The 13,700-nt window shown below is 34.9% G+C and overlaps 1 protein-coding gene across 1 annotated transcript in view; it reads right to left on the minus strand.

The window, feature by feature from the left end:
- LOC123655629 (nesprin-1) overlaps positions 1-13,492 on the minus strand; it is a 98,679-nt gene extending 85,187 nt beyond the window's left edge. Inside the window, exon 1 of the mRNA XM_045591390.1 lies at positions 12,950-13,492. Within this exon, the coding sequence (XP_045447346.1) occupies positions 12,950-13,457 (508 nt within the window). The 5' untranslated portion in view covers positions 13,458-13,492. The remainder of the gene's footprint in view (positions 1-12,949) is intronic.
- Positions 13,493-13,700: the final 208 nt, after the last annotated feature.

Consider the following 13,700-nt stretch of genomic DNA (forward strand, 5'->3'; position numbering starts at 1 on the left):
CTAACAATAATTACTAAGATACGGACTTGACACAACAAGGCTTCGACTTAGGGTGGCTAAATTAAAGGGAAGTTAAAGTTTAAGGGGTGCTAGTATTTGAAAGGGGTGTATGAAATCGATATGGTTTCTTGTCAAATGTTGAAGCGCTGTTGTTTGACGTTTTGAAAGATATTAGTGTCAAATGTAGTTATTTAGTAAATTATTTTGTAAAGGCGAACTGACGTCATTGTCTAATCTTAATGATTAAAAATCTAATCTCAGTCTTTTGTTAAGTAGTCCTGTAATCCTCATTAATGAGTTTTTGTTATTCTGTAGTATGTGTCATAACTCTTTCCTTTATCATAATTGTTTATATGTTTAGTTGTATACCCTTGTCCAGCAATGTCCATTGCCAAGTGAGTTGTCTGGCAGACATTGTTATCTTAGCGATAAGGCCGCCGCGCCGTTCGAATAAGTTAAACGCGTTTTACTCTTTTTGTAAAACTTTGTTGATGGTAAATCTTGGTATGCAATAAAACATATTTCATTCATTCATATCAATTACCAATTTTATGAAGTATAAAAGAAAACAATATAAGAAACTAAAACAAATGATAAAAAAAGCGTTAAAATTTTGTTCTGCGTAATGAACGTCTACACGTGTAGTCTAAGATACGAACTAGACGTGATCTTCACTCATCTGCTTAATGCATAAAATTTAAATAATTATCTTGTTTAGTATGTTAAAAATAGAATCGCGAAAAAGTTGGCTGGAAAATTTCTGACCAAGCCATATTATATTCGGCAACCGCCATTCAAAACAGACTTTTAGCAGACAATCCTGTCATCATATTCGCATTGACACAGCGCTGTAAGATTTATTTACTAAACGTGGGTAAAAGTAACTTAAACAATATATATTATAATACTATACCTGTATATACCTGCTTGTAGTTTTGCTACAGACTTTCGTACTGTCGGTAGGTTAAATTTATTAATTTAATCTTTAAGGTATATGCATTCCGTAGATGCATTTCTAAAATATTTTTTTTTTTTAATTTTGATTTAAATATAGCCTGGCCAGGATTTTTAAATTAACTCTTTCGCGATTATTTTTTCTAATATACTAAAATAAATATAAAATAATTTTTATCCATTTCACCCATCTGGGTGAAGTTCGTCTGTATTTCGGATCTCCTACTACATAAAATAGAAACATACAATTAACTATATAATTTATATACGAGTATATCTTATTGTGTACCGTTTGTTATCATACACTCGTACAACTGATAGCAATCGCTACTCAATTTAATCGTTACTTATTGACCTAGGGAATTTCATACCGGCACAATATTAAACAATGTCAAAGTTCAACAACCGCTCTGGTGTAATGCCGTGTGTCCCTTACTAAGACACTGGCTGTTTGGGATAGATTCTTATTCGAGGTGGATATTTGTAATTGGTACGATTTATTTTTGTAACCCACACATTAGGAAATTCTAAACATTTTTTTAAACATCATATCAAAAATCGACCGTTCCAGCGGGGATCAAACCTGCATCTCCGACTTACCTTGTCGGTGCTTTAGCCAATTAAGCTATGGAAGATGTACCCGTTAGATTGAAATTTTTGATATGATGATTTTATATTCGGTCTAAACGACTGTGCGCCGTCTATAGTATCGATTTTTGATATGATATTAAAAAAACTGTTTAGATTTTCCTAATATGGATATTTGTGTTTGCACTAATATTTCTTTCCGGTTTCGATATATTATCTTGTGGGTATCTTTACCGTGAATCTGAGAGCACGTTAAGCTGGTGGTGCCAATTTTCATTATATAGTAATAGTAGGGAATGTGCCAACCCGCGGTGGAGCAGCGTGTTGGATTAAGGTCAAATTTTTCTACTACATAGAGAACGAGGCCTATGTCCATAAGTGGGATGCTATAGGCTGTATCGTAATTGTGTGAAATAGTTCTAGTATATAATGTAGGTACCGTAATGTGTTTTAATAATGTATATAGAAGCACCGTATTAATAGGATCAGGTAGATAACTAATCTTGATCATGGATTAAGGCTTCAACTAAATATTTAGTATAATTTCAGTTACTAGCTATATAATATACATTTGAACAGATATATACAGATGTTTGCCGTGGTCTGGGTGTTTGTGCAGTTCTTGTGGATCCCGGAGAGCACGTTAAGCCATCGGTCCTGGTTGTTATCATATACACATAATAGCGATCGTTACTCATAGAGAATATATCCGACAACCCGCATTGGAGCAGCGTGGTGGATCTCTGAGCCTTCTCCTACATTGGGCAAAAGGTCTACCCCTAGCAGTGGGATATTACAGGCTGAAGAGATAAATTTAGACCCGTAATTTATTAACCGTAGGATTTTAATATACCTCTAAGATACCATTAAAAAAATAAAAATAATATATAAACTGTGTACAAAATTATTAATATCTTGCATGTAATACAGCGCCACTAATCTAACCTATCTTGAATACCTGCGACACCTAGATTATCGCGGATTACTGAACCTACCTTCCCTGTCAAAACAGCGTATCCTCAGAAACTTCGCCTACCTCATTCACCACAGGAACACAACACTACTTCAGGGCTGTATTACTTGGCTGTAATATTTTGTTTCTATCTTTTGGGCATAATAAGTATAAAGTAGTAAACAACGCTAAAAATAAACTATAATGTTAAAAACTCAAGGTCAAACAATAAGTATGTTTTTATGACGAAGATTGAAGTTATTGACAATATGACAATTTGATATGTCACAATTATAATAAATGACAATTATACGGGGTCAAAAAGGCTGAAATGATACGGGGTAAATATATAACCTTTTCACACGCCACGCAAGGCTTTGGTTTACTCGCATAAAATGAAAAATACAGGAAGCGCTTACTCTTAAACCTCTATATTTTTTAACGATGCATTAATAAAATACAATTTTTTATACAGAACTAGCCGTACCCTGTGCGCGTTATCCAACACACATATACAGTTCCACTACCACCTTGGAACTTACAAAAGTCGACCGATGGCGGGATAACCATCCAACTGCTGGCTTTGAAATACACAGGCCGAGGATGGGCAGCAGCGTCTTCGGCGCGACAAAACCAGCCCTGCGGTCACCAACCCGCCTGCCCAGTGTGGTGACTATGGGCAAAATAAATGAGTTCACGCCATTTTTGGCTCGAACTTGTGAAGGCCTATGTCCAGTAGTGGACTGCGATAGGCTGATGTGATGGTGATGATGTGACGATCCAACACAATCTACGATATTATTTCTAATCTATTAAAAATCTTTTATAGTTTCTGCATATTTTAAATTTTAATCACCGAAGTACTACGTTTGAATATATGAAGCGTTAAGAGGAATCAGTCACGTATGAAATCTAAACAATGGTAGAGAAATGTCCAACACGAGAGAAACTGACTTCTAAGCCCTTGAAATAGAGATGATATTGGTTTGGCAAGTTTTTTACTGTTTACATATTTCATTGCACCTTCAATTACGATTAAGCACGAACTATTTATGGCGAGGAATAAAGGACACTTAGAAACGCAATAAGTTATAATAAATCGTCTCAAACATAAAATTTTATCAATAAATCCATATACATACTCTGTCACACGATTTGCTATAATTTTTATCTCGTTCTTTATTCGACAGAGGTAAAACAGGCCTTTGAGATCGTTACACATGGTAGGCAAATTATCTGCCATCCTTCAATGGTATAGTGTCCAACCCTTCAGTACTTTAGTAGAATCTGTGTTGTCCCGTTCCAGGACAAATACAGAATTTCAATACAAACACCCATACTTACCCCGAAATGTTACGTTTTCTATTACTTACATCTTTCTTATTTTCAACCGACTTCAAAAATGACAAGGTTCCTATATCGGTTGGTATTTTGTTTCTTATTAGATTTCACCGATTACGAATCGATAAAAATCTAGATTTTTGTTAACTTGGCCGATGTATTTTTTATGTGCTTTACCTCATAACTTTATACTGAGTGTAACGATATTGATAATTATTTTTTAATCGGAAGCTATCTATTTACACGTAAATTTGATCGATATCTGATGACTACTTTTTGAGTAATCTTTGATAACGCGTATTTACTTGACTTTTTTTAGGTTGTACAGTTTTTTTCGTTTGCGAGCAAACACTATTAATTATTGCAATTATTTTATATTTATATATTCAGGTTTAAATTATTTACTAACCGCCTTAAAAAAGGAGAAGTTTCTCAATTCAACTGTTTTTTTACTGATTTTACTCTTAACGTTTTACTGGGTACACCGATTTTGATGATTACTTTTTTACTTGAAAGCTGGTGCATGACATTTAATTTCTTTTAAATTTGATCGATATCAGATTTTTTGAGTAAGTATTTAATTCGTTATTGTTTCGCCTACGTACGTTATGTTACTTGTTTATGTAAGTTTAAGTCTGTTTTTTTTTAAGTTTGCGAGCAAACACAATATTTCTGTCAACTCGATAACCTATATAGGTAAAAAAAAAACATTTCTTTCCAGAATTTTGATTTTAATCGTACCAATAATTACCTCACGACGTGATTGACATTGAAAATGTAGAACTCTCGGAGATAAATAACACTGTACCGTGTCCCAAATATCGCGGTTCACGCTCTTGACCTCAAGCGATAAACGGAATAATTGCTATAAGCGAACATGACATCATTACGTCGGCTGGTGAATGTAATTCTATTACCTAATAAAACGCTTGGCTAGCTGCGTTCGTATGATGAGAATTTGCATGTTTATATTTAACTTTGAAATATTTTTGTAAAGACAAGTTGGTGAAGTGTAAATTGTTGTATGGGTCATACAGAGTTTTTACGTATTCAGAGGCCAGGCCAGATTTTTTTTTTATTTTTATTTTTTTTTATATTACTAGTTCGGCAAACAAGCGTACGGCTCACCTGATGGTAAGAGATTACCGTAGCTTATAGACGCCTGCAACACCAGAAGCATCGCAAGCGCGTTGCCGACCCAATCCCCAATCCCCCCAGGAGCTCTGGTCACCTTACTCACCACAGGAACACAATAGTGTTTGAGAGCAGTATTATTTAGCTGTGGTCTTCTGTAAGGTCGAGGTACTACCCCAGTCGGGCTGCTCCATATTTTGAGCAGGAAATTCCTGCTGTGCCCTACCTCAGTTTCCATATTTTAATTTATTTATGTATATATTCTTTATTGCACTTAAAAGACACACATATGATTACAATGGCAGTTGGCAAGGGCGAACTTATATATAAAAGAGATCTCTACCAGTTTACCCATATTTATTCATGCAATGTCCTAAAAAAATTATAAGGAATTCATCACTCCAGTCGGGCTGCTCCATATTTTGAGCAGGAAATTCCTGCTGTGCCCTACCTCAGTTAAGAATTCTTTACTTTAACACAAAACTATAGGTACTTTAGTATCATTTTCGCATATACGGATAAATTGATTTTTATTGACATTTAAATATGTTTCAAACGAAAATTTCAAAATGAATTCAAATCAAGTTGTCACAATTCTTAGTAAAAGGAACTTGAATATAATGTTAAAATTGGTAGAGTAATGCGAAGCTAAATGCAATAATTATTCTAATTAATATCTGGCCTTTGTAATATTAAGACTCATAAGCATTAATTAGAACGGATTCTTACAAATAAGCTTACAAAATCAATTAAACCGTCATCGCTTGCGGAACAGCCAAATTCTGTGGCCACGGATATGATGTATTACAGTGTAATTTACATGTTAGCACCGATGAGCGAATTTATTTAAAAGAAAATTCAAAACTATACTGAGTGCAAAGGCGTTCTTACCCCTGACAGTGATTTTTCACTGCCTCTATAAAGATTCTCAATTCGACTGTATTTTTATGTTTTTTATCTGTATTTACCTCATAACTTTTTCCTGGATGTACCGATTTTTTTTTTATATTTTCATGATGGTAAATTTCAGTGTTGAAATTCAGCAAGACCTGGTGAGTAACTTTTGAGTCATACTTCAAAAATTATAATGTGTAATATCTTCTCCCTTGCATTTTTTGACTTCGACTACAATGGTGCTCTGATTTTATTACTTGACAATGTAAGTTGAAGCCTTTTTTTGAAGATGTAATCCTTTTGGCGCGTTGGGAAAAAATGATGAGTGTAAATTTTTACGATGCACGCGCACACCGTCACGAAAAACCGACACCTTGAAGTTAGCTATGACTAGCTACGAACGAACGACGATGAAGTTAGCAAAGTGAAGTTAGCTAGCCAATAAAGTATAACTCCTTACATGCGTACATGAGTACACACACACTTTTTTGTTTAAGAACGAACACAATTGCGAGTGGGTATTTAAAAAACTCTACCCATAAAGAAAGTGTCGCTAATCATCATTATCGTCATCGTCATCATCATCATCATCATCAGCAGCAGCAGCAGCGGCATCATCATCATCATCATCATCATCACCATCATCATCATCATCATCATCATCATCATCATCATCATCATCATCATCATCATCATCATCATCACCATCATCATCATCATCATTTCAGCCTATCACAGTCCACTGCTGGACACAGGCCTCCACAAGTTCACGCCAAAAATAGCGCTAACTCATGTGTTTCTAAATTAATAATATTACAATATTATAGTTACTATTAATTACAATACGCTAATATTACAATATTATAGTTACGCGATGCATATCGCCATAAAATCATATTTGTTAACGTGTTAAGTTTATTTAGAGTCACATTTACGTAATAACGTACCTAATACTTAAATCCAAGTAACTTTACACTACTATACTGTCTGCCTTGTTCTTTATTGAGATGATTAACCTTTAAAACGAGATCTTATCCCAATATGCGACCTATTATCTGACACGATATCGGCTACATTAAGATCACAGACACGCCTTAAATGTCTGAGCTTAGATTGTGGGCAGATATTTCCTATTCTAGACACTGCTAAGTTAGATTTAATGATATTTACTGTCATAAAGACATTACACTCTTACGTGGGAACACACTATCTCAGACGTTATTAAATTTTCGTTTAATTTTAAAAATGGACTTTCCAATGACATGAATGATAACTGAATGGAATGATTCTGTTTTGTTTGTCATTTTCCGGATATGATTCGTATAAAAAAAATTAAAACAAACCAAAAAAAATATATGATGGTACGTTGCTGTCACATTGGCCTTAATCCGTCTATAGCAGACGATTTAAACAGTGTCAGAAAGACACTGTATTGCCTAGGACATTCTTCAGGAAAACGCAGAGTTGCCTAAGCTCTGTGCCACCCTCTCGACCTCACTGGCCCACAGGAACGACGACTCGATACGTGTGGAGCCAGTTCGGCTGCAGGAGTCTTTTGCATTTTAGAGCTATGCCACGAATGTTTGATGGAGACCCCATTCCCGGTTTCAAATAAAGTTTTCCTTCTCCAGGACTCTGATGATTTTGGGCCAGGTTTATCCTTCGTTCGGCTTTTACGACCCCCACGGGAAGGAAGGGGGTGATGCTATTCTACTCGACCGACACCATGCGGCTGTATGAAGCTGTAGGGTCAGCAAAAACACACAAAAATAAATAATTTAGACAAAGACTAATTTAACACTATGCTCTCTCTTCATCGTGTGTCTTTCTGGTTATTGGGTCTCCATTATTTTTAAGATCTTTAATATTTACTGGACTAGTGCTGTGTGGCTTCGGCACTAAAGAATTTAGTCACCCCCTCTCTTCCCGTGGGTGTCGTAAGAGGCGACTAAGGGATAACAAGGTTCCACAACCACCTTGGAACTTAAGAAGCCGACCGATGGCGGGATAACCATCCAACTGCTGGCTTTGAAATACACAGGCCGAAGACGGGCAGCAGCGTCTTCGGTGCGACAAAGCCAGTACTGCGGTCACCAACCCGCCTGCCCAGCGTGGTGACTATGGGCAAAACACATGAGTTCACGTTGTTTTTGGCGTAAACTTGTTGGAGGCCTATGTCCAGCAGTGGACTGTATAGGCTGTAATGATACTGGACTAGACAAAAGACTCCAAGTATTAGAAATACAGTTATAATACTAGCTGTGCACCGCGGTTCCACCCGCATTTGAGGGAATATGGCCTATAGTCTTCCTCGCTATATGGGCTATCAAACAAAAAGAATTTTTCGATCCGAACCAATGGGTCCTGAGACTAACTGACCATCACACTTGTTTACCAACCTAGTCGTATAAAAAGTAACGAATTGAATCACCTTTCAAGTACTAGCTTTCTAGATTATATACAACTTACAAAATATATCTTATTAATGTATGTATGGACGAGTTCCAAGAAATATGGTCTACACCATTTGAATTGAGCAGTGTTTTGTTTGTGCGTCCATGTGTGACCACCTGCGGAGTTCACTCACGCCATTGTTCGCTGTTATATATTTAAAATCGGTTGATATTACACTGACAGTACAACGATATGTGGTTTACAATGCTTACATTAATGTTACGTAACTTTTCCTGGGATTTTTGAAGTTAATTTTTGACGTGACACGTCTAATATATCGATGAACGTCGGCTGCATGCACGAAAAAGATGAGTCATTGTCCCGTTACGCTTAATATACGCTTACGCCGAATCTATCTTCCACTCGATTGGCCTATGGTTGTGACGTTGTCACGTTAAACTATCGTCCGTAAACCAACTTTTCAGACAATCATTTTTTTTACGCACACTTGACTTGGGAAGTAAGGTGGTGAATGCGTGAATGGTGGTTAATATAAATCTAGTTTAACCATTATAGCAATTGTGTTTGCTCACAAACGAAAAAAACTGACTTTAATTACTTCGACAAGTAATACAACGTAAGTAGAAGAAAAAAATTAACAAACGCACTAGTCGTCACTACGTTTTTTGAGAGTTTCCCTCGATTTCTCTGGGATTTTTCCTGGTTTTCTTATCATGGTACCGCACTTGTTATATCTCCTTTCCAACAAAAAAATAATTATTAAAATCGGTTTATAAACGACGAAGTTATCCCCGAACATACCGTGTGTGTGTGTATATATATATACACGGTCAAATGGAGTAACCTCCTTTTTTGAAGTCGGTTAAAAAAACAGTTTGCAACTCAATGCTTTGACTTATTTTATGTGGCATTTACCGCTATTGTCATTTTGAAAAAAGAAGATAGAAGGTTGGTTATTGTTATTAAATTAGGTGTACTTTTTATCGTATAAAAGTTTGGCTTTCAAAAACAAATCTTAATTTTTCTTATATATAAAAGTCAACCTTTACTAAGTAAACCAAACTCATTTTACTTTTTAAATAATTCTTATAAAACAAACGCGTCTTGTGACTAAATTCAACGAACCAGCCGCATTAATAAAAGTACGCAGCGCCTTAAACACGGATGATATCATTGACAATCGCACTGCCACAGAGCATTCAACTGTCAGATGCCTCAACCCTTAATTAATGTCTTTCGTTTATAAATAAAATTGACTGCATCATTTCAGTTATTAAAAAATAAATTGATATATTCGCGAATAAATAAAATATGACAGTACGAAGTTCGCTAAGTCAGCTGATTTGTAATAAAATAAATATTATAAATACTTTTGAGACGAAACGGATGACAAAGTGGAAAAAATAACGCAAGCTCGTGTTCAATGATCAAGATTATTGGGTTCGCGTGTGTGACACTATTTTCCATGAACAAATTGCATAAGTGCACAACTCGGTCTACGTGTTTTACACTATGTCTTTAAAAATGAATTCTATTAGCGAGTTTGGGAATTTTGTTACTTTTTATTTCACAACGTTTCTATAGAATTTATATATTATATATTTGAAAAAAAATGTTAGAGTGAAATTATATGTAACAGTGACGTTGACCTGCCCTGACAATGACATTTTACTGGCCAACGTATCTTGCAAGAAAGAGACGAACAGATTTTTAAATACCACGGTAATAATTCTTAAAGAGTAAACTTCAATGGCTTTTCAGAACTGACACACACCGTTTTGAAGTAAAACCTCTTTACGTACTCTTGACTTGAGGAGTAAGCTGGTGAATCCGAGGCGAGTGCATTACGAAAAGTGTGATCAGGCGAGGTGAACGGAATTTGAGAGGGAGATATATTTAGATGGAACGAAAGAAGTTTACTTCAGTCGTGTGGTCTAAGTACATTGGTTTTTTTGTTAAATAATTAGCATAGTTTAGTTAAATATCAGATATTGTCATATTGTAAATACAGAATATACTGAATTTTATCGATCACAAGTTTTTTTGTTTACCTATTAGTTGCCATGGTTTTGTCTATCTAATTTGTTGCCTAGAATTTTTATCTCTAAAAATTGATTTATTGAAGTAAAACTTCTATACGGGCGCTTGGCTTAGGGAGTAAATTGGTGAGTTCGTGGCGAGAGCGTTACGAAAAGTGTGATCGAGCGAGACGAAAGAAGCAAAAGAGAGATGTGAGCACACATTTTTTTCTCTTTCTCTCATAGCCAGTAACGTTTCGTATATCTAGGACAGCGCAGGCATAGTTTTTGCTAAATAAGTTTTACTTCAGTCGTGTGGTCTAAAGCACTTTCTTTTTTATTTATTCATTTGACCATTTACTAAGAAGTAAATAAACAAACGACAAAATATTCTGTTTGGTATACGCACAAGATGACTCTCGATCTTCAACTAGAATTTAGTTAAAGGTCACACTAAAACTCTACACAAATATGTGTTTCTCTAATATAAATGAAAGATTCAACTCTAGGTAGCATCTTTTTCGTTAAAGTTATTTGAATTATAAATTAAGTTTCTGTTAAATATGTGATGGTTGACCTAAGATACAGTGCAATGGATAATTTGTCAATGTGAATTATTAAACTCAATTTAAATTAAACCGATTTCGACTTAAAGATAACCAAATCTATATTATATTTTCGATAACAAGATAAAACATTATAAAATCTTTATAAACTTGAAAAAAAAATCGTATAAATAACAAACAAGTGAGGATGAACAAACATTGATAATCAACGAATGGTGACATCACTTCAACTAATTGCCCACTGCCGACGCTTGACATAAAACACCAGTTTATTTCCAGCAGACTCGTTTTAAAATATTTCAATGTTATGGTAATGAAGAAAAAATATACTTAAGTAATTAATATTTAAAAATAATTATATACATATCGTTCTTTTTTTCAAGTTTTCATCCAAAGGTTGTTTGGAAGAAATCGTTCTATGCGATAAGGCCACTTGTCCTTATTATTATCACTTATGTTTATTTAATACACGCAATAACAAAAATATGCAAGTCAACATCCTACAATATCTATTCAATATAAATACGTCTATAATTGTTATTTACAAAAACGTTATTAAAAGGTAATTTTTTATAATCTTTGATATAAAGTATGTAACGTGTGTTTATCGCCATAAATTGACTAATTCTCGTTAAAACCGAAGAAACTGCTGATTGTGAAAAGTTAGCGTTGAAATTTTGAGAGTCCCTTTCCATGTAAGAGCAATTAATTGAGGCTTGTACAACACCTACGATTAGGTAGGTGTAATATAGCAGATCTGATAAGATAAACACTGTTTTCATATTATGTCATATACAAATTCCAAAATTGTATCGGCCTTTATTGCGATAAGCCAAAATACTCAGCGAGAGACTGGCTATCTAATCCAATTCGTACGAAAATTATTCAAATTCTTAAAAAATATACGCTAATAACCAATATCATAAAGTAGCTGATCCGGTTAAGTTTGAAGTGTCATATTTTTCTTTTTTTCCGTGAATACATCGATTTTTTTTTTTGTACGACTCCTAATAATAACGAATACAAAAAAAAAGTTGCAGTTATTCAAAAGCGATGATGTGGAAATCGGGAAGAATGTTTGTAGCTATTTCATAAAAAAAAACTTCTAATTCGTGTAGTATGAACTTATGTATGTGTATGTGTATGTATATGTAAACAATCTATCTATAAATGTATGTATGTCTTTTTATTGAGTTGTTTCACATTATTTTTTATAACATTAAACTGTACACCTACACCGTCAATATATCATCTCCTTTGCCCTAAGGTTGCCTGGAAGAGATTGCTTTTAAGCGATAAGGCCGCCTTTTGTACATTTTTCTACTAATTATTGTTAATGTTGCTTGTTTATTTTATTTCTAGTTTGGTGTACAATAAAGTGTAAAAAAAAGTTAAATATTAAAAAACTATCAAGCTGAATGAATGAAGATTGAAATAAAATTAGGCATGTGAATAGTTGAAGAAGCAGAAATAAACAGACAGGTTAGTTTTTATCTCTTCTTTATACTCAAGACATATATCCTACGGGATTAAAATTGACGCTAATAAGCGCTAGGTGCAGTGAGTATAATTTTAGTTTTTCCCTGTATTTCTCGTATTATTTTACGATAGTTCTTCCATAGAATATACAAAGCAGGATATATATTACATTTATTCTTAATTGTATTCATTTATATTTAATAAAATTCATTCAAACAGAATAATTAGTAAAAAATTAAAACGTCGACATGCCAAAGAACTCTCTGTAGTAGTGTAATCTATATTTTTTGTCACTTCAAACACAATTTGCATATTAACTGCAACACTTTCGATTGCTTGAGTTCAATTGTGTAATGTTTGTGTATTTTTTGCATTTAAAGTTATATATTTATTATGGAGTCATCATTTAAAGTAGATTATATGAATAGGTGTTTTGTTTAATATCGCAGTAAAAAATTAGCATTACAATCATAAACATATATAATCATAACAAGTACGGATAGATAAGAATAAGTCAAATAAAAAAACAAATCAAAATTCATTCAAAAGCCACTACAATAGCGATGTCATAAACTTGACCTTAAAAATTATTATTATTATTTATTTACCTCGTATTTCTGCAATGTGGGAATCATATTCCGATTTACTGCGTAGATAATCCTTTCTAGGTGCAGTGTGTAAGGTATGGTGTTTGTACTCGGAGTACCACTCGCTTTGCGGAGAGTCAGGACGATCCTCCGCCTGACTCTCCGCGAGAGTTCTTTTCACGGTCACACGTTCGAACTTGACGAAGCGGACACCGGCTCCCAGGTCACCCTCCTCGACCGGGCGCTGCTTAACCGCCTCCTCGTGTTCCACATGTCTCAACTTTAAATTTGGGAAAGGAGTTTCGAAACTCCTCGACGGCGACTGTGTGTCGCGGGTATGTTTCAACTTAACTTCAAACTTCGGCGATTCGGGATGCCTTTTACGCTGTTCTATCTTACGTTCTATTTCATCTACATCTGATGTTGCATCGACCGAGTCGTTCTTGGATCGACCAGACCAGACTCTTTCGAAGAAACTGACGCGGTCGCGGAGACCGCTATGCGACGGAGAGTCGCGTTCGTCCGACATAGCGACATGACCTTCCCTTGCGGAGGTACGCTCGATACTGTGAGCGAGTTAAGTTAAGGCTGTTCGCATGCGCGGGGCCACGTGCTACGAGACATCGTCCAGACGAAGCTTTTACACTAAAGCTCGGTGAAGCGAGCTTTGTAACTTTTTTTCTCTGTACCCCACTGACTTAATGACCTCTTTGCCGCTTTTTATAATCAAATATCTTTGCAATACACATCTATCTGAAATCATATACAACTT

The sequence above is a fragment of the Melitaea cinxia genome, chromosome 8, assembly GCF_905220565.1.
Source record: "Melitaea cinxia chromosome 8, ilMelCinx1.1, whole genome shotgun sequence".
NCBI classification, from domain to species: domain Eukaryota; kingdom Metazoa; phylum Arthropoda; class Insecta; order Lepidoptera; family Nymphalidae; genus Melitaea; species Melitaea cinxia.